This window comes from Aythya marila (assembly GCF_965140915.1).
Source record: "Aythya marila genome assembly, chromosome: 19".
Classification (NCBI taxonomy): domain Eukaryota; kingdom Metazoa; phylum Chordata; class Aves; order Anseriformes; family Anatidae; genus Aythya; species Aythya marila.
In genome coordinates, this window is record NC_139060.1 from 6,573,564 (window position 1) to 6,601,521 (window position 27,958).

General features: G+C 52.8%; 2 protein-coding genes across 8 annotated transcripts; one reads left to right on the forward strand and one right to left on the reverse strand.

Moving 5' to 3' along the window:
* Nucleotides 1-242: 242 nt before the first annotated feature.
* FAM163B (family with sequence similarity 163 member B) lies at nt 243-1,024 on the forward strand (the record flags this gene model as incomplete). The annotated part of the gene is made up of 2 exons (XM_082775282.1): nt 243-360; nt 635-1,024. Exons 1-2 carry the CDS (start codon nt 268-270, stop codon nt 1,022-1,024), a joined length of 483 nt encoding a protein of 160 aa, XP_082631408.1. The 5' UTR covers nt 243-267.
* A 2,533-nt stretch (nt 1,025-3,557) lies between these two features.
* On the reverse strand, nt 3,558-27,936 carry ADAMTSL2 (ADAMTS like 2). Of its 7 annotated transcripts, none has more exons than XM_082775967.1 (19): nt 27,740-27,936; nt 26,154-26,265; nt 25,396-25,538; nt 24,743-24,815; nt 24,217-24,319; nt 22,446-22,591; nt 22,224-22,347; nt 21,211-21,291; nt 20,095-20,270; nt 18,850-19,192; nt 17,786-18,167; nt 13,120-13,277; nt 11,430-11,556; nt 9,243-9,456; nt 7,760-7,915; nt 6,678-6,848; nt 6,381-6,557; nt 5,243-5,387; nt 3,558-4,339 (listed from the first exon to the last, which is right to left on the reverse strand). In XM_082775967.1, exons 2-19 carry the CDS (start codon nt 26,262-26,264, stop codon nt 4,221-4,223), a joined length of 2,949 nt encoding a protein of 982 aa, XP_082632093.1. In that variant the 5' UTR covers nt 26,265; nt 27,740-27,936; the 3' UTR covers nt 3,558-4,220. The 7 variants fall into 7 exon arrangements, with proteins under 7 accessions (XP_082632093.1, XP_082632096.1, XP_082632095.1 ...); XM_082775970.1 differs by having other exon boundaries at nt 17,786-18,134; nt 18,928-19,192; nt 24,743-24,818; XM_082775969.1 differs by having other exon boundaries at nt 18,928-19,192; nt 24,743-24,818.
* Between the last annotated feature and the right edge of the window lie 22 nt (nt 27,937-27,958).

Here is a 27,958-nt window from a genome sequence, read left to right on the forward strand (position 1 = left end):
AGCTCAATTATTCGGCACACCTGCGGGGTGCACTAACACTCAGTAAATCTCTCCCCTCACTGCACCAGGCTTTTTCCATCCTCTCCCACCTGCCAGGTGGCATTTAGAGGGGCCGAGGGCTCCCCTGATGGCTTTCCCAGTGCTGGCACCCGGCCTGATCCTGCCCTCACCCCTCTACAAAGGCACAGCCCCCCCCCAGGCTGGCAGCACCGCACCCCAGCACCCCGTGTGCTCTGTGTTGCAGGCTGTTAATGGAGAAGAGGGCGAATGACAGCCGGGACCGTGGTCATCACAGGTGGAATATTAGCGACTGTCATTTTACTTTGTATCATCGCTGTCCTCTGCTACTGTAGGCTCCAGGTAAGGCTGGGGATGTGGCATCACGGGGACGGGGCAGGGCACAGGGATGGAGACGGGGTAGGGCACCGTGATGGGGACGGGGCAGGACACCAAAATGGGGATGGGGCAGGGCACTGTGATGGGGATGGGGCAGGAAACCAAAACAGGGATGGGGCAGGGCAGCATGATAGGGACGGGGCAGGACAGGGGGGTCCCCGTGCCCGATCCCACCTCCCTAGCGCGTGGCGACGCAGTGGTGGCACCGGGACCCCGGCTGAGCCCCGTCCCGTTCCAGTACTACTGCTGCAAGAAGGATGAGTCCGAGGAGGACGAGGAGGAGCCCGACTTCGCCGTGCACTCCCACATCCCTCCGCTCCACTGCAACCGCAACGTAGTGCTGACCAACGGCCCGTCCCTCTACGCCTCCTCGCCCTTCAGCAAGAAGGCGACGCCGAGCCGGAGCGGCTGCCCCGGCTGCGGGCAGTATGAGCCCCCCACCTTCTTCCTGCAGGAGCCCCCCGAGGAGCTGCACAACGGGGGGGACCGGGTCAGCTACCAAACCGTCAGCCAGGAAGACCTGGAGCTGCCGGTGAGCGTGGGCAACCTGCAGGCGCTCAACCCCAACCGGCTCTCGGCCATGCGGGAAGCCTTCTCCCGCAGCCGCAGCATCAGCACCGACGTGTGAGGCAGCATCCCAAGGACTTTTTAAAACCCACAGAATAGTTTTAAAGAAAAAAAAATAAATAGGGTTGGGGGGATTTTGAATGTATTGCTGCGTTCTGTAGGCAGAGACGTGGTAAATTGCAACATTTACCAAAAAGGGGGGTGAGCGAGGGTGAGGACGGTTGCAGCGGGGACACGAGGTTTTCTAGTGCTGCTTTGCATTTTTGTTTTTCTTTTATAAAGAGGATTTTGATATTGTGCAGCCTTTTATACAGAGTAAATGCCCCTCCTCCACGTCAGACGGGAGCACTGAGTGTCGGGCAGGCGACGGGCGCAGGGGTGGCTGCAAAATGCCTCGTGCTGCGAGCCGGGGGGCACCCACTGCTGCTCCCCGGGGACACCCAGCACCCATGGGGTCCTGGCTCTAGTGTGCAAACACACGCGTGCACACACACCCCATGGTCCCCTGGCAAAGCAGGGCTCCTGTTGCCCACCCCTCCACCACCCCATCCTGCACCACTCCGTGCTGCAGCCATGCACACGTGCGCACCCATCCTGTCCCGGTGCCTGCACCCTCTCGCTGCCCCCCTTGGCCATTTCTCCCCAGATTGCAGCCGTGAGACCCTCAGGGGCTGGGGACAGCGGGTGCAGAGCTTGTCTGAGCCCAATGGAGCAGGGCTGGGTGGGTTTGCAAGCGCACAGACACGCGGCTGCGCTGCCGGGTGGGAGCAATGCACAGAACGCTTCCAGATGGAGGGACGACCCAGAGCTGCCCTCCCCAAATAACCAGCCTGCCCCCAACAAATAACGCCATATGCTACTTCTAATCTAGGGAGCCGAGCGCTGGGAGAGCAAGAGAGTGGCCGCGTATGTGTGCGTACGCCCCTGCGTGCACATTTTTACATGCTTTTTTATTATTAAAAAAAAAAAAGTTAAAAATAAATTTAATTAAATATATATATATATATTAAAAAAATACAAAAACACCCACGAAACTTTCTCCCCTCCCAGGGATGTGTCAGAACACTTCACATTCAGGCAGAGCCACCTCTGTGTTTCTTCCTGTGCTGTTTCCCCTGGCCAGGACCGTGGCACCAGCTCTGCCCCAGCTCCGCGCTGGATCCGGCCAGGGCTGCATGGGCACGGAGCTGGTGCTGGGTGCTGGCCAAGCAGTGAGGGAGCAGTTTGGTTATCACTCCAGCTGTGGTAGCAGGATCTGCACCTTGCATTGGTGCATCCATGGGGTGCTCACAGGCCCTGCTTTCCCCTTCCTGGCTCAATTCCTCCCTCCACGCGTACGGTTTGTCTTACAAGTACCCTCTTGCTCCCGGACTGTGCGGTTTTCAGGTTAAAAGCATCACCTTGGACTCGGGGGACAGCTCGCCCTGCTGCAGCAGAGGGTGCAGGGGCTGCAAATGGACTCTGATGGCCTCAGCGCTGTGCTCTGGGTCAGGCATCGATTTTAAAGATGGGATGAGAAGAAAAAAGCTGGCACTCCACAGCCATCGGTGTACCCATATTTTCTGCAGCCCATCCGGACATTTTAGCTGTGAGGGCTTTTAATTCCCCACCAAACCTTTTGAGGTACAAGTCGGTCTTTGCAGAGTATCTTTGACTTTTTGGGGTTTCTCTTGGGGGGTGGGGGGGGTGGGTCTGGGCTTGGTTTTGTACACGTTTAATATCCAGTGTTTGGTCCTGCCCGGGCTGTGCTCCAGGGAGCAGCTCCCTGCTCCGGGTGGCACAGCCAGGTTGTACAGTGCTCACTGCAGTTTGGTTAAACGCATTTAGACTTCAGATCCTTTGCATTTCTTGTGAATGTACTTATCTTTCCGGCCTTCCTTTATTTCCTTTTCTTTTTCTTCCTTTTATTTTTAATTTTTTTTCCTTCCAGTGTCGCTTGGAAACTAAGCAAATGATTGACCTTCTCTAACCTTCACCTGGTGAACTATTGTACAGGACTTCAGGCATCAAAGAAAAAAATAAAAGCAAAAAAAAAAAAAAGAAAAGAAATAAACTACTTTGCCATGGACTTTGAGGCCCATCTTTGTGTACCAGCACCTTCAAAGGCAGGGTGCTGTTTGCAGAAACATCACAAAGGTGCAGGAACTCCCCCTGTGAGATCCCAGTGCAGCACAGGGGAGAGCACCTGGGCTTAGGGCACAGGCACCAACACCGGGGATGCTTGGTGAGCCCCCTGCCCAAGGAAACACTGAACAAAACCACCTCCTTTGGGAGCCCTTTTTTTGTTGGTACCGTATCAAACCTCTTTTTGCCTGCAGGCTCCTGAAGAAATCAGGCAGTTCGTAAACCCAGGACCCAACTCCCAGAGAATCCCAAACCCCAGAGCAGTGGCCCAGAAAGGCCCCAAATTCAGGGACTTTTCCCTGCCTGGCTATCAGAGCAGCTGCATTTCCCCTTCATGGGCTGAGAGCTGCTCTTCTTCCCCCAGGAAGAGACCCAGCACACAGACTGGTAGCCCTGCCACCAACATCTCCAGCACCTAGGGGCAAACACCCACCACAAACTGGAGAATAAAACAAGATACCACCATAAATATGACAATTTTATTAAAATATACATATGAGTACAAATTAATGATTATGTGGATAAAGTTCACTGTATGTAAACAAATATATTAAAAAAGAGCACGTCTTTTTTGTGATATAAAGTGCAGTTATGTTTCCATATTATATACAATACGTCAGCATTACCTTTTTTTTTTTTTTTGTAAGGACTATGGAACTACCATTTGATTATAAGATAAAATCCTCTGAAAAAGTATACACCTACATATTACAAAAAAAAGGGCCTGGGCTCGAGTTCATTTAGCAAAGATCAGCTCCCCACCGTGTTAAATGCTAACGAGAGCTCAGATTTTGGGGATAAATCGGGGAGGAGGCACCCCCTGCAAGGGAAAGGTGCTGGTGCTCTCCCTCCAACAGGCTCACGCCACCCTATTGCCAACCCCAAACGTGCACAGGCAGAAAGAAACCAAAGGACAAGACCTTGGAAAAAGAGGTGAACGGCTGCCGGCGGGGGAAATCAAATATACAGGACCTATGTACAGCTCTGATGACCAGGGAGGGGAGGGGAGCAGCTCTGCGCCGGCAGGGGAAGGATGGTTGGAAGCGCCCTTAGGGTCCGGCAGCTCGCCCTGCACGGTGCCTGGGGCCCTGTGGGTGGGGGGAGAAGCCTGGCCGGGCCCCCCCGGCCCCACACTAGGAGTGGGGAGCGCGGCAGGAGCGGCAGCAGGCTTTGCTGTAGTACCAGTGGCTGCACAGGTTCACCTTGATGGCCAGAGCGCAGTTGGTTCCCGCCTGGTCCTGGCAGCTGTCATCTGCGGGGCAGGCAGGTTGGTGAGGGGAGAGAAGAAAAAAGGAAAAAGTCATTGATATAGAAAGAAAAAAAAAAAAAACAACAAAAAAAAACAACATTGCAAGTTCATGAGTTCCTTTTGTCCCATACACAGCCTGCCCTAAATACCGTGGGCTGGGCAAAAAGAAAACCGCCCCGGCTGCCACGGTCACGTCCGTGCTCCCTGGCAGAGCATCCCCTGGAAAAGCCGAGCGGTTTCCCCATGAATATCATCATCAGCCCAGGCAGAGGTACAAGGTTCACACGTTTCATCACACCTTCCCCGGGGGAGCCGCACGTGGTCCCAGCCCCACAGCTTGGGCTCTTCACTGGGGGAGCTGCTCAGGGACTGCCAGAGCCACTGAGGCACCCCAAACGCACTGCAGTGCACCCCTGACCCATTGGGAAGCTGAGCTGGTAGCCAGGGGCACCCCAGGTCCGCAGCCAGGCCCGGAGCCGGCCCCAAACCTGTCTCCCGCCCCCATGCTCTTCTCCCACATCAGCCTTATTCCCAAATCCTATTAAAGAATTAGAACCGCGTGTTCGCTAAAGATCACAGGGGCTTTGAGCCAGCAGACGAGTCAGATAATGAGATAGTTACAAATCCCACGGGACATTCGGAGACCAAAAATCATTAAAATAATGGCACAGACAAAACTTCCTAGACATGAGCTGGAATCACACAGAAGCACCACCCGGGTCAGCTCTCCACAGCTCCCTTTTATCTTTTGGTTAGAGCACGCTGCTTTTAAAATCTCCCCTTTATTTAATGGGGTTACATAGAGATAAAGCATGGCACCATGTCCCTGGGGCCCTCTTATGTCCTCCCTGGGGTGAGCAGCAAGCTGGGGGGGCTATGGAAAATAAAACACCAGGGGGGGCTCACCTGGGGGCTCTGTGGGGCAGGGCTGCAGGTCGCAGGTCTGCTTGCCAACTGGCTTCACCAGCGGGTCACAGCCACGGACGATGTCCTTCCCCTGGTAGCACTTCACATCCCGCATCCTCACGCCGATGCCGCAGGTTTTTGTGCACTGGAGAACAGAGATTCAGGGCTGAGGCGAGAAACCCCGCTCCGTGGGGGTCTGCGCCGAGCCAGGACCTGCTAAAAAACCCCCCTCGCTGGAGCCGTCGAGGCAGGGGGCTGAGCTCTGCACCCCTGGTCGCACTGCTGGCCCCTCGCTCCATCCTCACTGCCAGCACTCAGACGTCTGCAGCAGGCTGACAGCGATCCATGGACACGCTCCCACCCCTGGGGCTGCAAAACTCCCTCCTCTCTCTGAAACCACCTGGCTCAGAGCTGCTCGGTGGCACCAGGGTGGCCGTGACCCCCCCCCGGATTGGGGCTGTAGGGCTGGGGTCTGTGCAACGTGTCTGGGGTGCGCAGAGCTGCTCCTGGGCTGCGCTCGCAGCCTGCTGCCCTTTGGATGCCTCGGCGCACGGGGATTACAGCAGGGTTTCTTGGGCTAATTATAGGCTGCAAGGATGGGTTTTAAGACTAAACAAAACGAGCTCCAGGCAGACGAGAAGGCCTGCGTTAGGGAGCTGGGAACAGCCCTTCGCTGCTCGTCGTCTCCCTGCTCGCGGCACAGAGGAGCCCCGCACAGGACTGGGACAGCCCAGCCTGCCCCCAGCATCACCCCACACCTTGCTGGGCCCCAGCTTTGCTCCCTGCCCATCTGTGGGGCAGCTGCAGCGCAGGCTCCGTGCACAGCCCCAGCCACACTCCTACAAGCTGGTGCAGGGAAAAAGGGGTGAAAAAGAATAATAGGGGAAAAAAAAAAAAAATGTTAAAGCTAACCCAAAATATCTCTTGGTCCTGTTCACAGCAAGTCCTGCCTGTGTTGTGCCAGGGCAGGCTCTCCTGAGCTGCTAGCAAAGCAAAGGGGCTCCTCCATGTGCTCCCTTGTGGGCTGCACCTTGCAAAGCTTCACCCAGCTCCTCGGGGCTTTTTGCAGGTGGTGTAGGAAGGGAATTTCCCCCCACAGTAGGTCCCCTGAGCTGCTCCCAGCCCCCTCCCTGCCTACCTCCGACCAGGGGGTCGTGTACCACTTGAAGCACGGCCGCTCGAAGCACGTCGTCTCCTCCACGGGCTTCTTGGCCACGTCGCAGTCAGCAGGGTTGCGGGTCTTGATCTTGCCGTTGACGATCTCGAGGCAGAGCACGATCCTTTTCTTCACCCCCCGGCCGCACGTGGTGTTGCACTGCGGGGATGCAAGCGGGGCTGAGAGCCGTGCACCCCCATCCCTGCCCAGCACCAAGAGCGTCCTCCTCTATTGCCCCCCGAGGGGACTGATGAGCACTGCCCCTTCCCCAAACCTTACCCGCTCCCAGTCCTGCGCCAGCCAGTGCGACGGGCAGTTCTTGTCCCCGCAGGGGTGGATGGCCAGCGGCTTCGTCTCCAGGTTGCACTGCGACTCTGGCACCACGCGCCCGTCGCTGGTTTTGCAGTACACGTGCCGGATCATCCTGCCCTGCCCGCAGCCGCCGCTGCACTGAAACCACACCGAGCACAGCAGGCGGTCAGCGGCGGGGGAAGCAGCACAATCCCAGCCCCATGGATGACCCAGGTTGGGGACCAAGACGCCTGCTTGGGGCTCAGCTCTTCCCCAGCCCCACCTTGTCAAGGGATCCTCAGGGTTTGGATTAAAAAAGCAGCACATGCTTGCTGCGGGGAAGTTGGGCGCATCCTTCCCCGGGGAACCCCCGCAGCCAACGTGCCCTGCGGTCGCATCCCGCTGGCACCGAGCAAAACTCGGCACCTCCTTGGCACGGGCAGGAGGAGAAGTGCCACAAACAGGGGAACATGGGGCGGCTTTCAGAGACCAAGATAAATGGGGCCAAGCGAGTGGCTGCCAGTGTCCCCCCTTCACTGCTTAAGCCATGCCCTGAGCCTCGGGGGGTGCAGCGGATGCTCCCTGGCTCTCCTGCGGCCGCTCTTGCTGATACGCACGGCGTTTTGCAGCCCCGCTGCTGCCATGGAAACTGCTTATTTTTAGCCAGGGAATAAAAAAACCCTGCGTAAAAATAGCTTGGGATGGAGAGGGTCTCTGTAGCAGAAGTGTGCAGGAAGGGAAAAGGGGAGAAAAAGGCTAAAGGTTCATTTTCTAGGCATGGAGCATCAGCGTTGCCAAGCTCAGCAGCAGACAGGGTGCTTTTGGCACCTGCTGGGTGACAACAGCAGGAGCTGGCCAGGCTCTCAGGGTGGCACAGGGTTCCACTATCCCCCCTGACCCATGGGGATGGAGCACAGGCTCATCCCTGCCATGGGCAAGGAGCCTTCTGCAGGGCAGGGTTTGGTGCTCACAAGCCCCACTAAACCTAAACCCCAGGAAATGCAGCGCGGAGTGGACGGGTGGTCAGGGCGAGCCCGGAGGTGCCACCCGTCCCCTGCCCAGGGTCTCACCGGTCCCCAGTCAGAGACAGTCCACTGGCGGTCGCAGGGTGGCCCCGTGCAGTTCTTTTCAGCCAGGGGCCGGGCGCTGGCATCGCACAGCTTCTCCTCCTCCGAGCAGCGGATGTCCCGGGTCACCACGCTGCGCTCGCCGCACCGCGCTGAGCACTGGGGACAGAGGGGACAGCGTGAGCAGGGCACCCACCCGGCACAGCATGGCCCCAGCCCCAGCACGGTCTGGTTAAAGGTGATGGAAGCTGGGAGCTGGTTTTTATTTATTTTAATGTTTTTAACCTAAAACTCTCTAAAAATGCATACTGAAAATGCATTTAAATGCAGCTGTAAAATTAGAGGGAGCAAAGCTGCCCCTCTCCTGGAAAAAAAAAAAAAAAAAAAAAAACAGCAGCCCCAAACAGCCTCAGCAATCAGGTTCAGCAGTGCAGGAGGGGCTGCATCCTGCCTGGGTGCTGTGAGAGCCCAGCAGCCACGCTCTGGGGGGGCCACCTGAGCCTTCGTGGCATTTTTCGGGCATGGAGCTGGGTCAGAGCCTGGCTCAGCCTCTGAATGTATCTGCTTCCAGCCCTGCTTGAGCAAACCCCCCCAGACCCACAGAAGCCAGAGGGTGAAAAAACAAAACAAAACAAAACAAAACAAAAAACCAAGGCACCAAAACTGCCCAATATCGGAGCTGAAAGGTTGTAGCTGCCGCTTAAGGCCAGGAGTGAGATCTCCCTCACTTCCTTCGCAGGAACAGCCAGCTGCTTTTCGTGTCCTTCGAGAATGTTTTCCCCAAACCACAGAACTGAGATTTTTATCCTGTGGATAAATTTGGCACCGCGCAGCGCAGTGACATTATTTAGAACTGGATTTGAGTTACTGCAGTCTCCCATACACACGTTTGCTCCATGCATAACGTTAAGCAGGGAAAAGTGTCAACAGCACAGCGCTCAGACGCACCGCGCTGATATGTTAATCCTCAGATCTCTGAAACGTGCTCTTTTTTTATGCCTATTTCCCAAGCCAACTTGGCACCCGGCTTCAGATGTGATCCAAATTAGATTAGCTTTGCTGCTGGCTAAGAGCGAACGACTCCAGGAGTGTCTCAAGCAATCTGTCCCTGACACATGCTGGAGGAATATATGGGTTTGGGTAAAATAAGCCACTCCAGCTCGCTACGCCAGTCAAAATATCGTGCTAGCACGTGCACAGGGAGCTTTTCTCTACCAGACTAGGAAAGTCAAAACATCCTGCGAAATCAGAGAAGGCACCAGCCCTTCCATCGGCAGCGCGATGGGAATGGCTCTCCCCAGCCTGAGGAGGGAAGGAGATGTTTAAATCACGACCAAGAAGCGTTTTGGGAGCTCCCAGGAGGGGAAGCATCCCATCTCTGATGGCACAAACCAACACGTGCAGCCATCGGGGCCAGTGCCCTAGGAGGTCCCCGCGTGCTGAGTCTCTGAAGGCCACAGGTGAGGCAAAACTCCCCAAAACTCACCTCCGACCACTCCGACATCTCCCACTGGGGCCCGCAGGCTGGGTTTTTGCAGACCTTGCGCTCGTCCGGCCTGGTGATGTCGGCCGACTCGCAGAGGTCGCTGTAGACGGAGCTGTCGAAGCCCGGGGAGATCATCTTCCAGCAGCGCACGATGCGGAACTGGTAGCCCTCGCCGCACGTGCGGGAGCACTCGCTCCAGCTGCTCGTCTCCCACCTGCGGGACGAGAGAGAGGCGTTGTGCAAGGGAAACCAGACCACCTGTCCCCACACCACCCACACCACCATCACTTTGCTCAAAAAGAGAGAAAACAACCCCACGCCACCTCCATGCGGCCCCCCAACCCCAGAGCCAGTACGTGCCACAGGGGATTTGATGTCCCTCCCCAACCCACCACGTTTCTCTGTTTGCTCACGCTCAACCTTTCTTTGTTGTTTGTTTTTTTTTTTTTGCCTGACCAGCTGAAGGACAGAGGGGACAGATGCATCTATCACAGCCAGCACAGGCGACGAGGAGCAGGACGCAGGCAGCAGGAAGGAAGAGGGGTGCTGGTGCCTTTTGGGGTGCCGCAGTCAGTCCCCAAGGAGGGACGCAGGCTGGCATGTTTGGAAGTGGGGACAACCCAAACGACTGCAGGACATCCGTGTTGTAATGCCTACGGGCTGGGAATGCTACCAAAGGGACACGGGAGGACTGGGCTCACCCCACGGCCCTGCAGATCCCCAAAGGTTCATGCACCATGGTCAGCCTAGCTCAAACTTTGTGTGACAGGATGGAAAAGGTAGGACCTGCTCTGAGATGATGCCTGCCCCTGCCACTGTGAGAGGGAGCGACTCCTAAACCAAGGGAAAAGCCTCCTATGCTCAAGCCTTCTGTAGTACAGCAGCATTTTAAGAGCTCTGATATAAAGAATAACATTTAAAGAAATAAAAAACCTAAAAATCTAAACAAATCAGGTCACAAGGCTGCCCTGGGGATATGTGGACAATGTCCCCCCTGCACACCAGCCTCACACCCTGCAGCCACAGCAGGCTGTCACATTTCAAGGTGCCACCTGAGCGCAGAAAGGAGAGGAAACCAAGGTCTTTCCCACCCAGATCAGACAGCTCTCAGGCAAATCAAGAATTTCTTTTGGCTTTAGCTACAGGAGAATCTCCGTGGCATCAGGCTGCCCCATCTGGGCCCCCAGCAGCTCCTTCATCCACCTGCTCTCCTGCTGCATTCACAGCTACCCCACTCACCATGCTAAAGCCCAGGGAACCGGAGCAGCACAAACCCAAGGAGGAGCTGGCTTCATAAGAGACCAGTGGGACATCCCGACACTCATGCTAGGAAAACACCAAGCTAGTGCAAATAAAGTCCTCGTGGTGCCCTCAGGACCAGGCTGCTCCCGGCAGCACCATTCCCCTCCCTGTGCTCTCCTCACTCACACCATGAGCTGCTCTGGCTTTCAGCCTCAATGTGCAGAGTCCGGCGAGATGCCACCAGCACGACAGGCACGTGCTTTCCATCCCCTCACCCTCTCCAGCACGACCAGCTGTCCTTCACAGTTACCCAAGCTGAAAACAACCGCTCTGTGTTTTTGTAGGGCTGTGCCTGGTCCCTGCTGCCACCCTGGCCTCACTTTGTGCTGCTGCTGAATGAGACCATTTCAGGGCATGCCCCAGACCTTCCCTTATCCCTTTGCACTGCCCCAGTCTGACCTCATCAAGTCCTCACTCCGACAGTCATGGGTGACTGCTGTTCCAACACGCACATCCCGTGTTACAAACCAGCAGCAGAGATGCACCCAAGCTGCACGGTTTGGCTCAGGACCGCAACCCAAAGCACGCTTTTTGGATAAAAAGCCACGACAGAAGGAAAACAGGTTCCTGTCCGCACCACTATCCCACACTTTGCTCTGACTGCAAGCAAACCCCAGTAACATTTAGGATGCCAAAGAAGGCACAGGTCCGGACGGGTGCAGTTTACAAGCTGCAAACCACCAGGAGGTTGGGGAGCTTTCAACCCATCAGCCGAAACCACAACCCTCGAGGGGAAGCCTCGCTGTGCCCCAGGGCAGCCCAGGCAAGCGGGGCAGGAGGGCTGGGGTGCTAGGGGCACACGCCCCATATCCCTGCTGCCCCCCACACCGTGCTGCCCCCCCCTCGATGCATCCCCGGCAGAGGAAGCGCCCTGCGAGGCGGTACCTTGGCTGGCACTCTCTCCCAGCACAGAACTCATGGACGGGCTCGGGGCGGGTCATGGCATCACAGTACGTATCGTCCACTTCGATCCCGTCATAGCGCACACACATAGCATACGTGGACATCACTCCTGGTTTCAAAGAGAATACACACACACAGAGGACGCTTGGTGACTTTTGATATCCAAATTTGTTTTTTGTTTTTTTTTTTGGTTTTTTTTTTTTTTTTTTTCCTTTTTTCTTTCCCCTCCTCCCCCGTGTTTTCCAAAATTTCCTCCTGCGGGAAAGCAGCAAACCTGACTTTCTGCCCACGGGGAGGATGCTGCCCAGCAGGGAGGGTGACAGCAGCCACCAAAGGCAACACTGGCAAGGTCTCCAGAAGTGGGTACAGCCACCATGTGCAGGGCTCACCACCAATAACATACAAGCAACGTGTTTTCATAGGAAATGCTTAGGGCAACGGGTCTGTGAGGCAGCTCCCGTGGTTTACATGAAAACAAACAAACAAAACAAAAACAAACAAACAAAAAAAAAGAGAGGTCTCCAGCTCCTGACATCGTATGGCTTCTCTGTGAGGTGTCATTAGGAAAAGGTAATGAGAAAGGAGAAATTTAAGCAGAGCCTCTCCCTGCTGACTGCAAATTGGGCAGAGCAGCCTGTCCCAGTCAAGGGGAAGATTTGATCAGAGGGGATCAAAAAAGCCAAAAATGACCCAGAACGTGCGGCTGATGGGATTCTGGGGAGGAGGATGGCTTGCAAAGCTCCTGCTACCTGCACACTGTGTGCAGGTGCCTGGCACCCTTAAAAAAATAAATAAAATCATTGTATTTGCTTTTCTAAAAGGCATCCCCTAGACTGTGGTCTCCTCTTTTGCCCTTTGTCCTTGTAACTGTAGGAGCCCCACAGCATCTGGATTATTTCAGGGACTGCATCAGCAAGCAGAGGGCTCATGCCCAGTAGTGCAGGGGACCAGGGACACCGCCAACTTCCCCCCCCCCCCCCCCAATGAAGGAGCAAAGGAGAGGGGGCTCAGAGCTTTTGCAGGGCAAAAAAAAGGGGGAATTCAGGAAAAAAAGAACAGAGGCCAGGCTTTGGCAGATGTGTTGCTGTTCCAGGTTGACACCATTGCAGCTGAGACCAGGCTCAGCAGCAGGAGGGGTGGGAGAAACAAAACTAAATCAAAAAGCCAAGTGCTGCTTTGTTTCCTGCCAGAGCTGAACAATCTTCAAAATTTCACTCTGTCGGAAAGAAGCTGAGCTTTTCATAACCCCCTGAATGTTCAAAAGGGAACAGGAAATAAAAAGCCATGAAAAGCAGGAGCCTGGCTGCACAGATTTCAATCCCCTCGCTGTCACGTCTGCCCTGGTTCAAGGAGCCGACGTGCTCAAACCCAGCAAGAAGTGTTAGGACCCCACCGGGCTGGTAAATGCAGGCGGGCAGGGAGCTTTTTGCAGCTCACAAACGCTTTGCACAAAACGCCCACGGGGTGAGACCCTGGGGGCTTTCCTCTCCTCCCCAGCAGCACGAACCAGTGGCTCCGCAGAGCTCGGGGGGCTGAGCTGTGACCCCCCCGGCTTTGCAAGACTACACTGGGGGACGTGGGGTCGTGCTACACCAGATCTAGTGATGGAGAGATCCCCTGCACATCACCAGGTCCTTCCCATCCCTACGAGACGTAAAAGCGACTCACACACCGGGTGGTTTCGGCGGCTGTGCAGAGGCTGCGTTTGGCTGCGTCTTATAACTACCTGTGGTACATGTAGAGCTGCAGGGTTCATGGGAGGAAAGCTTCCACCTGTACATGTCAGCAGCACTCACACCTTGGCCCTTTCTTAACAACTTCAATCTGTTTCTAGCGATAAGCAAAAAAAAAAAAAAAATAAAAAATAGCATTTACAAGGAGAGCCGTGACACGCCACGTCAGAGAGAGACATCTGCGAGCAGGTTGGGTTTGGGAGGGGATTGGCTTTGTTTGTCGGTTGGGTTTGGTTGTTCTGATTTTGGGGTTTGTTTGTTTGAATTGTTCCGTTTCATTTCACAACATACCTGTCCTGAGCCCCAAGTAGAATCCCCAGCCCGGTTAGAGGCAGAGCTTCCACTGTCTAGAAATAGAGAGAATGGGATAAAAATACCCACAAGTAGAAACAGTTCAGAATTTAAACAAAAAAGTTTGCATTTGTTCTGCTCAAATACACCTGGCCCTCGGCGTAACGGCGGCTAAAGGTGCAGTATCTCCTCCCCTGCGCCTCCGGGGCCGACCCGGCACGCCGCCGCGCGCTGCTCAGCGCAGGCGGATTTTCGGCTGCTCCGAGCTGGGCAGCCTCGAGCCTACACGTGGCGTGGGATTTTGGCACACAAAGGCCCCGCCGGCCGCCTACCTGTTGCTTGGGCCACTCTCGCTGGATTGTTTTGGTTTGGATGCCTGATTTGCATCTCTCGTGTTCACGCTACGTTCAAACGCGTAATGCCCAGTGGGAAGGGGATAACAGATTCAGCCTGGTATGTGAAAAAGCATCTGTCAAACCAAGAACAGCAGCTTCTCCCGGGTCAGTGCGGCGTACGTCCTGAAATGTTGTAACACATCAGGGATACTGCACCTTTACAACAAAGTTCTCAGACCTTCGCTCAAAGCCTGCAAGTCTCTACCCTGATGGAAGAGCGGACAAGGTTGTATCCTGACATCCAGCTGTCTCTGGCCTGGCAAGATATGTAGCTTATATGATTTCTAGGCAGCAGAAGCTCTGGAATTGCCTTATTTAGGTGATCATAAGAGAAAGTTCAGGTCCAGCCTATCAGATCCACCTTTAAGAGGACACTGGTGAGAATCCAGGCATTTCCTTCCACACCCACCCTCCTTCCAATGATCCTCCAGGAGGATTACAAACAATTCTCCTTCTCCCTGTTGATTCTGCCTGTCATTTTGGCAAACGCTCGCTTCCTGTGTTTGAAATGGAACTGAAACGAATGTGGCTATTTTTGCACAAAAAACAACCACCTCGGCTTGCCATAAGTAGTGCTTTATCTTGCCAAAACAGCTCCGCCAGAGCCGCACCAGCCACTGCCACCAGCAGCCCTGGTGCCGCCTGTGCTGGCTGCTGCCCCCAGGACAGCTTTCAGAAAGAGCCCTTCACATGCAGTCAACATCTGGCTTTTATATTTTCATTATTTCAGTTTGCCTGGAAAAGGGGCTGTGACCTAGCTCCTCTGCCCTGCACCCTGCTCTCTGAGGCACCAAAGTAAACACCACATTATCAGCTGAAAGTCGTCTTCAAAATAAGCTTCATTTCACATCTGAGGATGGAAAACCCTTCAGCTTCATCCCCCCTTCAGCTTCATCCCTTTAATGTATGAGACCCTGAAGAGCTTCTCCTATATGTAATGAGGTCACAGGGACAAGCTCTTTCTGGGCAGGTCAGACGTTTGGTCATATGGCACCGTTCAGCTCTTACCCTTTCAAGCTGCACCAAATAACATTTTTTTATCCCTAAATACAAACAGCAGCACATTGCCCTACAAACAAAGTAGGCTTTATTTTTTTCCCCTCTTTTTGTAATGTATTTACAAGCATTATTATAATGTCAAGTGTTCTCTTCCCTGCCTGCACTTCGTCTACATTTTTCATGTGGACAACAGCACCAAAAGCAAGCACGGGGCTCTTGTGCCAAGTGCCCGACAGCCCTTGTTGCTGCTTTCTAATGAAATTCCTTTCTGGGGCAGTGGAAACAGACAGCCCTTTCTGGCAGCAGCTGCTGTTTTGGCTGCCCATCTTCCCTAAACAGCCCTCATAACAGGAGAAAGAAATAAAAATGAGTGCATGGGACCAGGAAATGACCCCAGTGCAGGACAAGCCCCAGTGGTGATGCTGCCAGGGCGCAACAGCCCGGCCCCATGGGGCTGGCTCCAGGGATGTAACGGGGCAGGATGGCACAGGCACTAAAGGCTGTGTTCAAGAAAAAAGTTGCTTAGAGGTGGGTCTCCTGTCTTGTGTGCACAGCTACAGCTGGCTGCTTACAGCCCGCAAGCAGGTGACCCTCTCCAGCACCTTCACTTAAGGAAGTGGAAGCCAGCAAAAATCCAACTTTCCATCCCTGGTCTGGGAGGGATGGGTTTGGGACGTGTCAGGTCCAAGCTCCTTCCCAAAACTAGGCTGAGCTCAGGATGAGATGGGGCACACAGGGCCTTGCCCTGCCTAGTTTTGCCCCTCTCCAAGGGTAGATCCTCAGAGCAGAGGTTTCCCTGGTGCCCCAACAGTGTCCCCCCCGGGTGGTGCCTCCAGCCTGGCTCTGCATTACCATCCCTCCTCCTGGAGGAACAAGCCTAGGGCCTCCACTGCTCCTCGCATACCTCCTGCTCCAGCACCGTGCTGGTGGTTGGTGGGATGAGGGGGCAAGAGGGGGCAAGCCAGACCCCATACCCTGCTATCACGTCATATTTCCACATGCACAGCTCCTGCTTGCCCTGGGTGCAGCCTTTGGCTACTGCAAAACTCCAAAGCCAAAAGGTCTTTTTCAGCTATTACTGTTTAGATCTGAAAAAAAATCCTTATTTTATTCCCAAGACTGGTGGGAAGAAGGAACATTGCAATTTTCTTCCCATTCCTCCCTTGGCTTTGTTCTGCAATGCTTGGTACCCATCCTGAATGGGTTTAAATCCCTGAGCTGTGCCTTTGATAGAGGGGTGGTTGGGGATATCGGAAGGAGGGTTTGCTTTTTGGTTTGTTTGTTTTTTCTTATTATTTGGTTTGGGTTTTTTGTTAAGCGTCACAGGGAACTGCACTCAAGGCACTAACAGTCTTTTTTGTTTTATCCTGCAATAGCCAAGCTGCTCTGAATTTCAAAGCACGTACAGTTCCCTGCATTCCCAGGAGGCAGAAAAGCATCAGCCCCATTTAACTGCTACCGAAACAGAGACTGTGAGTTACAGGGTGCTGAGCAAGGCCACACAGGGAGGGTGCTGGGACCAGGCAGGACCTCAGCTGCAGGGCAGGCTCCCTCCTCGCCCCACAGCACAAGGAAGGGAGCTGACAGCGCTGCCCTCGCTTGTCAGAGTGCTAATGAAATGCTTGCTTTGGCAGCTGAAGGCAGGCTTTCCAAGCCAAGCCACGAGGAGAGATGATAGACAAGCCCTTGGCAGCGTTTAAGTGTTCTTATCATTAAGAAGTCTGTGGATATGTTTGGCTGCATGGACATTTTCTTTAGCATAAGCTTCTTTAGCATAAGCTAGCATAGTTCTAAGTAAATACAGCTAACTAGAGCCAGAGAGGGTTTGTTCAGAGTTTTACATCTTCTGCAGTTCAGCAACACAACCCACAGCTTCCCTGTGGGGAGCTGGGGGACAGAGGGGTTGGGGCAGCACAGCTAGGAGGAGACCTGGGTGCTGGGGACCCCAAAACAAACAGGAGGGACCTGAATCCACGGCTGTGGATCTGGGACCTGATGGCTCCCAAGAAGCTGGTCTGTCCCTGCAAGCCCACGCTGGGAACGTGCTGCTGTGAGCCCCAGGGCAACTCAGGAGGCACTCAGACATGAGGACAAGCACTATCCTGAGACTTCCCAGCCCAGATGAATTATGCTGCTGACGACAGATTATGTTGTGTTTTTTTTGCTGTGTTTTTTTTTTAAAACCTTCCCATTGCATCTTTGTAACTCTACCACTTCTAACCAGCCATCAAAGAGATGTGAAGTGCCAGTCTATTATTAACCACTTGAAGCTGCCAGAGAGCTTTTGATATCCTTATCAAAGCAATGACTAATTGCACTGTATCTTCCTCCATTAAGCCGACAAACCCAGACTATTTTTGCAGGCCCTACACAAAGCTCTAGCTCTGCTGTGCCTCTCCAGCCGACAAGTAAGCAGCAGGTCTAGCCTCAGGGTCTGCTGTGGGCACGTTCCTGCCAACTCGAGTGAGGAAGACCGTGGGAGGCAGTCAACAGGGGGCACAGAAAGGGGCCAGACCAACTTCTGCTGCTTTAGAACTAGGAGGGGGCCTGGGGAAGTCAGAGCAGGACATCAAGAGAAGAAAGGAAGAGAAGCTTCATTATGGCCATGGCTCTAATAACACGTTACAGCAGGCCAAGAGCCAAAAGCGTGCTGACAGTCAGCAGCATGAATAGCTGACACCCCCCACTAAGGAGGGCAGTGAGTTTTCTTATTGCTTAGCAGATCTCTCAACTTTCTGCTCCCAAACCTTTCCTTCCAGATTAACCCCTGGTGGAAAGCTTTTATGGCATCCTACTCCCACTTACCTTCTGGCTTCCAAAGCAGGTAGAAACCATGCAATGGGGTCTGCATTGAGTACAGTGCTATTAAGAGTTGAGAACAAACAATAAATAGGATCGAGTAGAAAGACGTGTCTCCTACCTTGCTTTGTGGGTTCTGTTCCCTTGAGGGCTGGTCATGGTGACAGTGGTGTTTGAGAAGGGCGTCTCTGCAGATGTGTTGACGGCTTTGCCATTGCTCAGCTCCATGTAGGTGCCATTGATGGTGTAGGTCACCAGGCCATCCGTGTCCTCATAGTCAACATAAAGGCTGTCAATGTGCGACCCCACAGAGTTGAGCGGGTCTCCCTGGGCGAAGATGCTGTTCATGGTCATGTTGAGCACCAGCTCCTTCGAGTCAGAGGACTTGTCCAGCAGCTTGTCTGTGATGGCATTCTCCGAAAGGAATTCTCTGGAGGTGAGCCTGGGGTCGAAGTCTCTGTCATCATGGTCTGTCTGGTAAGTAGACCTGGTTACGTTTGAATCTAGATTGGAGCCAACAGGGGAAACAACGATGACAACCACAAAATGCATTCAGGCTGGGAGGCGAAAGCAGCCCAGAGCAGCAGGGACACACCAGAGCCTGAGCTCTGTCAGAGGCTAGAGGCAGGAGCAGGGGATTTGGGGGACCTCATGGAGTTGCACCCACTTGGGAAGAGTCCACAGCTCTCCTCAGGCCTCACCTTGCTACTGTGAGGCGCAAGGAGGAGCCTGGCTCCTGGCAGCACTGCCCCAAGCAGTAGCAGAGGTAGGAAAGAAGTTGCCCCCAGCTCCCGAGCCCACACAGCCATGCAGGGAAGGCCCCCGGGGCAGTTTGGTGATGGGATGCCTGAGGGACTGGGGTGGGAAGGAGGTTGCTGGGGCTGTGGATAAGAGGGAGGTGACAGGAGGCCATGAGGGGGAGATTTGCACACCCAGGGCTCCCTCCCCTCCTTGGGACCAGGCAAAGCACCGCAGGGCACCGGTGGGGAGACCTTACCCATGGCCACCCCCCACCCGCCAGAAACCAGAACCTGAAGGGCAAAGAGGATTTATGAGCAGACACGTTTTAAAGAACTTTCCAAGGTTTCCAAAAAACGAACCAGCAGGATCACTAGAGTCAGAAACAGAGCATTTCTCAACAAGAGCTCTGAGAGCAGAACGGTGAGGCCCAAGTCTCCTCCTTACCTTTGGGTTGTTTGCCCTTCAGTTTTGGCTCACAGTCAATTGTTTCTGCTCTTTCATAGACCTCATTGGTTTCCTGACCTTTGCTCAAGTTTAAATCTTCCTCCGTGTCCTGTCTTCCAAACACCTGGTTCTCCAAGTCTATCCTTTCCCTGGAGATTTTCCCAAAATAGGTTGCGTTGTGTTGGATAAAGCCCAATGGCACGTCTCCATCAAACTCTCTGCTTTCTTCACTATCTGACTCAGAGAAGGTGTAGTAGATGGGCTGGAGATTTTTTGAGTGTGGCTTCCTCAGGAGAGTGTATTCAAACGTGATGGATGGATTCTTGCCATTTTGATTCCAGACCTAGCAAACATGACATTGTTAACGGATGCAGTGAATACTGGCACACAAAGTTCGTGATTCATCTTGGACTTGACAGTTGGTGAGCATCCACCTTGCTGTTTCCAAACTGCTTTCCCTTGGATTGCCAGCTTCATACAGCTGGAGCATAGCACAGTTATTCAAGGTTTTTTTGTTGTTGTTTTGTGTTTTTTTTTTTTTTTTTTTTTTTTTTTTTCTGCATCACCACACCAGGATCAGACCCAGCTTGGGGCTGGGAGCCCCAGGCAGAACTCCTTCCCCTGCCTCTGAGCAATCACCAAGACCTATCACAAGTTACCATCATCATATGCACAACCCCCTTTTTGTGGCATTACAGTGAACAAGGGGGACATACCCCTTCTGCTACTACATCCCCTGTATGGGACTCAGCTCAGGCACTGCCACCCCTTAACTGACTTCATGCTTTCTGAGCACCCAAGCCACCACCCCTTCCCCCTCAGGGAAGCCCGTGGCTACACAGAAGATGGCAGGAGTGGGGCTCTGGCTGGCTGCCCAGAAGCCAATTAAATTACTTTTCTCTATCTGCCTAGTTTTAGATGGTTTGCTTCCAAAAAAAGAGTTTTAAAGTTTGTGCACTTATCTAAGCTAGCTGGCCCAATTTCTTATTTTCACTTTTTGCAGCAGGTAATTCTGATGAAACACACCAAGAAGAGAAATCCCCCACAGTGCCTCAGGCAACTTCTCCCTGCAGAGAGGGGCTACCAAGCCCACGTTCATTATTCACAGCCCTGCCTGGGCTTTTATTTAACAATGCAAATAAAACAGGTTCATGCAAGGAATGCTCCCAGGGGAGCTGTGAAGCCACCCCCCAGGATCCAATGCAGCTTTTCCCATCACTCCCCCCAAAAACAGCCAATGCACACCATTATGTTCAGTCCTTGATTTGTCGGTCCTTGGGCAACGATATACTCTATGCCAGTCTCATAGACATCCATGGGCCTGCGGTACTTGAACACCGTGCCTGCAATGTTGAAGTTCTTCGGACTGTCAACTTTGTAGTTCCCATTGAAGAAATAGTAGCCAGCTTCATCAGCCACAGCTTAAAATGTGAGAAAGAATAAGAATTGTTTCCATCAACTGTGATGAGAGATATACAATACTGCCACTATTTATTCAGGGTATAAAGTTATTGGAGCGTCAGAGTAACAAAATACATTTTTCCTGCTTTTTGTGGCAGATACATCACAATATATTTCTAACATTTATTGTGCCAGTCCTTGCCCAGAGCTCTGGGCCACGCTTTCCTTACACTGCAAGCTGTTGGGCGTGTTGGCCCAAGGCCCCGGCTCAGCACAACCATTAAATAAGAACAGATCCGCAGACAATAAGCAGACTGCCGGGGGCTGGCAGCAGAAGCTGCTTCTCTGGGAGCCCTGAACTACTTACACCAAGCCCAGCACTGGCCCAAGGCAGTTCTGCCAGAGCAAGCCCAGGACCTGTACTAAATGCAGCCCTTTTTATCCAAGCCTTCCTACACATGGCCATGAGCCTCTGAGGCAGCACCAGAGCATGACGGCAGCAAACATGAGCCTCTGTTGGGCAAGGCCAGGTTTGTCCACACCCTTCCTGAGCAGCTCTGCCACCTCCATCAGAGATCAGCCTCATGCCACCAGCACTTGATGAGGCAGCCCATAGACATCTCCTGGGTAGTGCCGTCATGGAGCATTGCGCATTCCCCAAGCTAGGAAGGATCACGGGGATCACAAGAGAGGTGAAGTCACCAGGCTATGACCCAGCACTAGCATATTTTGTTAATTGTTTCAATAATATTGACCAACAGCTCTGCATTTTGATCATTTTAATGCCAAAATACACAGCCCAGGTGAAGAGAAACGCACTGGCTCATACGACATGGTCATTTACACTGACTGTGGATTGAGCTCATGTCCACAATAAAGCTACATTCATATCCACGTTGGAAAAAAGTATTAGCTAGCATACACATGCATTCTAGGGAAGTACCAAGAGGTTATACACACCCAGAACATCTGCAGATTTTTTCCGTTCTACTATCTGGATATCCCTTGCTCCAGCAGGAATGTGCGTTACCAAAGAATAGCCTACGGGAAACTACAGATTAATGAAAGGAGAACTTTTTAACGAGTTATCTGAACAAAATGCTCAGTAGTCAGCACTGCAATATTGCAAGCAGACTGGCTCTGTTCCAGAGACTTACAGGAGTTACAGATTTTAATGGAGATTAATGTTAACTGTTAGGCTGCAAGTAGGAGCTTACTGGTAATAGAAAATAAAAGAGCGTACGCAACAAATCTTGCTTTATGATGGGTTAATGCAGTCAAGAGATGGAAAGGATGCAATCCTTATATGCACAAATATGAAGTTTAAATAAACTGGTGAAAGAACATGTCTGAAGACTTTGCTAGCTAGAGAAGCAGTCCTGGGGTAGGACACCCTATGCTAGTTGGTCTACAAGACCCACCAAGTGCAAGATTACAGCCTGCTTCTCCCCCAGTTCCCCTTTGCCTAGTGCTAGGTAAGTGATGGGACAAATCCTACTAACACCACTGCAATTACTTCAGCTTGCTCTGTGTTAACTGGTCCCCAGTGAGCATTAATCATTATTCCCAAATCAGACCGCTATATTTAGGACGACTAGGTTCTGTTGCTTTACCTCACGCTAATTTCAGAAATCCCGGTCTTTCAAAACACCCTAGCTTCCTGTTGTTACAAGGCATTTATTTCTGGTTTTACTGGGTCATGGGAAATCAAACTAAATCAGAGACAGCAGCCTCTTGCATAACCCTGTTGCACCATTCACAGATTTTGTATTTCTGAGAAATGTCATGAGAAATTACCGCTTTTACAGAAGGGCTTCCCTGCGCAAATCTAAAAGTGGCATCAACACAAGAAGAACATGCAGAGGAAAAAGCTGAGGCAGTGCACTTAGTAAAAGTGAAAGCAGTTAACCAAAAACACAAATGCAATTAAAAAAGCCCTCTGCCCCAAAGCAAAGGAACCTTTAGAGCCTTACCAAGATGAGAGTTTCCTTTCCGGTAACTCCCAGTCACATGAGTGCAGCTGCTCCCATCTCCTTGGCAAACTCCACATTTATCCAAGGTGTGGGTGGAAAACAGAATGCCATCGCAGCCAATTGGCTAGAAAAGGCACAGAGTACTGAGGGTCAGGCAAATATTGCACCCCTTGTAACTCTCTGAATGCTACTAACAATATTTTTGCTATAATGTTTAACAACCTCACATTTTCCAGACACGCAAACCCCTCGGAAATCAGTGTATTTGCAGGATGTTCCATCCCGAGCCTGAACCATTAACTGTCTCTGACCATCCACAGTGGTGCAATGGAGGTCACAGGGCTTGCTAGAAATGTGAACATAGTCATCTAAGGGGAAAGGATATAAAGACACATTCAAAAACAGCAGAAACAATAACTTTCATCCAACCAATGTCAAAGAATCGCTGCCAAGCTAAACAATGGCAGCAACAACACAACTGCACGGCAGCCAGCGCTTCAAGAGCTACAACCTCCTGTGCTTGCAGGCTGGACAGGAGATTGTGCTTCTGAGAGCGTGACAGCCTGCTGCTGCAAGCCTTTGCACAGCCAGGCTTTGGCTTTTGACTTTGCCAGCAACAGATGCAGCTGCTGATGCTAGCGGCATCGCCAGCACCCGCTTGAGGATGCCACTACTCTGTGCAAGGGCTTGCAGTAGCGATACATACATTACACAACAACATATGCATGTTCACACATCAATATTTAATACTTAAGTTACATTAGCATAGACATTCATTGTTTTAAATAGATATACAAGGCTATATTCAAGCCATAGCAGCTTAAAACGTAAGAGCTTTTTCATAATCATTCACCCCAGCTGGACTCCATTTGCCCCTTGCTTTCTGCAGACAGCTGGCTGGCTGCACCCACTGGCACAGCAGACCCGCGCCCAACAGACACTTTATAATACCCACAGGAAGCAAGCGACAAATTCACGTTTGCACCAGCAATCCAGCGCCAAGCATTAACACTCCGCCAAGGAGGGAGCAGCGATATACCCACTGGCCTGCGCACCCAAGCAAGGCAGCATCAATGGCAAAACATTATCCTGCAAATCCCCCGGGAGCCACGTGAACGCCTGCTAAAAAACAAAACAATTCACTGTAACTGTTCCGGTGAATCATCTCGAGTAGTGAATTACGTTTAAAGAAGTTGTTGCCTTGCCATAGAAAGGGGACAGAGCCAGCCAAGCAGTCAGAGCCAAGCAGCCAAGCCCTGCCACCCCTGCCAAGAGGCTGGCGAGACAGGGGCTTGGTTCACTTGAAAGGAGGCAACAAGTAACTTCATGAAGCAAAATTAATTGTTCTTGGGTATGTACAGAGACACCTGAAATAAGAAAACTTCCTGTCTCTATTTTTAGACACCTACATGCCACTGCCTGAGGTCCCAGAGGAAAAAAAAAAAAAAAAAAAAAAAAAAAAGCCTGAATCCAATGGGCATGAGGTGCCTAAAAATAAATAAGTGAAAAAACAAACCTCAGTCTGACTCCTAAATTATTCCTGCAGCTCTGTGTCGCTCACCCCAGATGACCGAGCTGCCTAACCTCATCTCGGTGACGTTTGGCAAAGCTCAGGAGCTGCGGGGGAGGCAGCAGGCGTCACCGGGAGGCAGTGGCCCCAGCTCAAAGGACACTTGTCTGGGGAAGCTGGACCCTCCCTGCCCGTACAGGGCATCACCCCGTGCTCTCATCCTCCTCCAGCCTTTCAGCTCCGGTCCTTGGGAGCGATGACCAAAACAGACTGAAGGATTCAGCCATGAATATATTTGTTATTTCATTTTTTAAGTAACCCTGCAGCTGCAAAAGCCTCCTTTGAACTTGGGAGACAGCTGATTGTGTCTCTGAAAAATCACTTTAAAACAGCAGAGGAGGAGCCTTCCTGCAGTCTATAGCATCATAACTATCAAAATATTTTGGCTAGGCATTATGAAACACACAAAGAATGTCTTGTTACCAGGATATAAAGGTTTCCATTGATACGTTCTTCCATTATACACATGGGAGTTAAAGGATGAACACTGCTCCTCTCGAAAGCTCCTTCCGTTTGCAGGGCACTCCTAGAACGGGATACATTAACATCCTGATGAAAACAGACTGTAGGAAAGGGTTCTGGCACATCTCGACCGGCTGCAAGGAGCTTTTCCATTGCCTGCCCTGTGCGGAACCACATCTTCCTCCTCCTCCACCCAGTGCAAGGACAGCTGGGGAAACCCCCTGGGGAGATGGCAAAGAGCAGCCTGCTGGGTTTTATGGCCCCAGCACACACAAAGGGACCCAAAGCCCCCAGCACAGCGGTGACAAGGGCCAGAGAATGGAGCTCCAGCTGCTTGCAGAGGCGGTGGGGTGACAGCTACAGGACAAGTGGTGTCCCCACTCCAAGGGACACAGAAATGCCATATGAAGCAAGCAAGACTTCTCTTTTTTTCTTTAAAGAAAAAAAAAAAATCAAACTTCACCAATGAGAAAAAGGATATCCTTACTTGTACTTTGCAGAGCTGGTATCTTTTGGATGTTCCAGTGCAAGTTTTATTAGCCAGCCCACTCACTGACTTTCTTCTGAATAAAGAAACAACGGTTAGACAGGGGTCAGAGACCTTTCCTTTCACCCTTTAAAAAGAACATTTGTCCCCTGCTTCTGGGAGACCTGTCTCCATGTAGCAGAGCCACACGGTGAAACCGTGGTCTCACTGAAGTAGAAGGCAAAGGTCTCGCTGGCTTTGCCACCTGTACCATGAGCTGCTTGTCACAACATCCCTCAGGGACTGGGGGCCTTGGGGAAGCCACCCCAACAGGGCAGAGCCCTGCACAAGCAGCTGGCACCAGCAGCCCCCATCCAGCCCCACACCACGGTGCTGTGCCAGGAGCCCTGAGAGCAGCACGGTGCTGCACCCGCTGCCCATCTGCGCCGATCCTGCAGGAGAAACCTCAGGGACAGCCCAAAGGGGACAGCCAGGACACAGCCTCCTAGTAACGAGATGCTCCAGGCACTCTTACCTTCTGCTCCAGTGGGGTTTGCCAGCCAACAACTCTTCACCAACGCTTATCTACAGAGCAATGACCTGGGCCAGACCCACCAGCACACGAACTGGAGGTTTTGCCCCCCCTGTCCCCACCACGAAGCGCAGCGCAGTACCTCTGCCGCAGGCAGTGCCTCTCCTGGGACTTGACACCCCCACCACAGGTCCTCGTGCACGCCGTCCACTTGGTCCACTCGCCCCACCAGTAGGCGGTCACATCCGCACCCTCCTCCAGGCTGTTGGAGGTCTGTGGCACGTCCTGCTCACGTACAGACGGGTTGGGGAGAGAAAAAGCTTTGGGTGCTCACCCCACGTTGCCTGCCCAGCCACCCGTCCCTTCACAGCCCATACTGTGCCACCCCAGGGCTAAGAGGCATTCCCTTCACAGCTGAGGTCAAGCCTGAGACTCCCTTCTTGCAAGAAATTCTGCTTTTTCAATTGTGCTTTCATTACGAGTTGGAATGAAATCGCAATATTTAGGATTCCTTGGGAAGGGAAGCGTTCATTGTTCAGCTCAGTCGGCAAAACCAAGCTCCCAGACAACCCTCACCCCCCTCCCCACGTCTGCTCTCGCTCCACAGTGAACTCAGGGAGCCGAAGAGCTGGTGGCAGCCAGAACCTGAAGCAAACCCTTGCAGATCTGCTCCGTGGTGGCACAGGATGCCCATGGCAGGCTGGAGGAGCCCACATGTTCCCCATACATGTGCCACCAGGGCTGTCACTTCAGGAGGGTCCTTGACACCCCCCACTGCTGCCACTGGTGTGACCCCAGTGTCAGGGGCAATGGAGCTGCTCTGCTGGCAGCATCACCACCGCCTGCTGTGTGCTGCACCACGTTGAAGCCCAGAGACCCCCAGCGAGGTGACCTGCTTACCTGAGCTATCACAAAGGCAACGTTGCCCATGAAGAGAAGGGCCAGGGCACCTTTCAGCTGGGCCTGGGCGCTGCAGGAGATGCTGCTCCACCTCCACCTGAGGATCTTCATTCTAGAAAGCAACCACACACCTCACTGAGCGAGACCCCATCCAGACCAGGGGGTGAGGAGGCTGCTCTGCAGCCCGGGATACCCAGTGCACATCTCATTCAGCATTCCTGGTCAGCTGAGTGCCACCAGTGACTCCAAGGACTTGATCCAGAGCCTCTATTTAATTAGAGGCCACACTAACACAGACAGGTTCTATCCCATCTCAGTTGCCATCTTCCAAATCCCACCTCTGTGCTGGTTCCCAGGGGCTACACCTGATAACAGCAGCGTGAGCTGGGCTCCGAGCCTGCCTGGGGAAGGAGCAGGGCTGACACCAAAGCAGGCACAGCATAGGAGGCAGCGAGTGACAAGAAGTGTCACTGGCTTTCAGAAAAGCAATGCATTTCAATATTCCCACTTACAGGCTTCATAAGCAGACAAAACAATACGCAATTAGCAGCCGCTATTTTTCCCTCTTTTCATTTATTCTACACTAATTCCCAGAGAAGCCTGTTCTTATAGAAAAGAAACCATGCGCAATTAAAGCGCCAAAGTGAAGTATCCCAAGTGTCAGCCTTCCATCTGCTTCTCCATTTGTCTCATGAAAGAGAATAACCCAGAATGGCATTTTCTTAAATAAAACCCAGCTCAAAACCACAATACGTTTTATTGTGAGCCTCGCTGCGAGAGCCAGGAGCAGGCAGGTTTCAGGAAATCGTGCTTCCAGGCAATCAAAGCAGCGCACGTCTGTAAGAGAGATGCAGACAGTCTCCTCCAGGCTAATTCCCTTTGAGGAGTAACTAGACAGGATTTTGGGGAAGCGGGGAGGTGGGAGAGAGGCTGCTCCTTGGGGAGACAGGGCACGACCGCAGGGCTGCAACATAAAGAGTGTTTTTTTCCTCCTCCTTTTTTCTTTTCACAGAGGCTTTTGCAGCAGTTTGGGAAACGCAGACGTGCTGGCAGCGCCTGCCCAGCTTTTGGTGGCTGGCTCGCAGCAATCCCCAGAGGGGCTCCGGGTCCCAGCTCGGTTTTGCTATCAGCCCTGCACCGAGGTGCAGCTCGCGGGAGACACTTTCCAAATCGCGGCTCCGTTGATTAATTGAAGCCCGGAGCTCTTGGCCGGGGATGCCGGGGACAGGTGGCTGCGCTTTGCCTTACACTTGGTTTTCATTAAGGCTCCCAGACACTTCTGATTGCAAGCCAATAAACTGGCTTGCTCAGAGTTTATCCGAGAGACTCAGCGAGGAGTTTCATGCTTAAATACCCGAGATTCGGCGAAGAGTTTGCATGCATAAATAAAAGGGGGAGGAAAAAAAGAAAAAGGGGGAAGAAGGAAAAAAAAAAAAAAAAAAAAAAAAGCTTAAAAAAGGGCATTTCGGAGAATTTGGAGCCGGCAAAGGATGGAGCCCCCGGGGCTGCACCCACCGGGTACCACGGCGTCGCCTCTCGCCCCCCCCCCCCCCCCCCCCCCCTTACCCTCAGCCCTTTCCCTGTACCTGGCGATGCTGCGGGTGCCGGGGAGCAGCGGCAGCCCCAGCCGCTCCCTCCTCTTCCTCTTCTTCTTCCTCCTCCTCCTCCCCGACTTCAAAGCGCAGCCACCAGCGCCGGGCTCGCAGCGAGGAGGAGCCGCCGCAGTGGCTCCCCCCAGCCCTCGCAGCCGCTCTTATAGCGCTGGGGGGGGAGACTAGGAAAAGGGGGGGGGGAAAAAAGCAGGC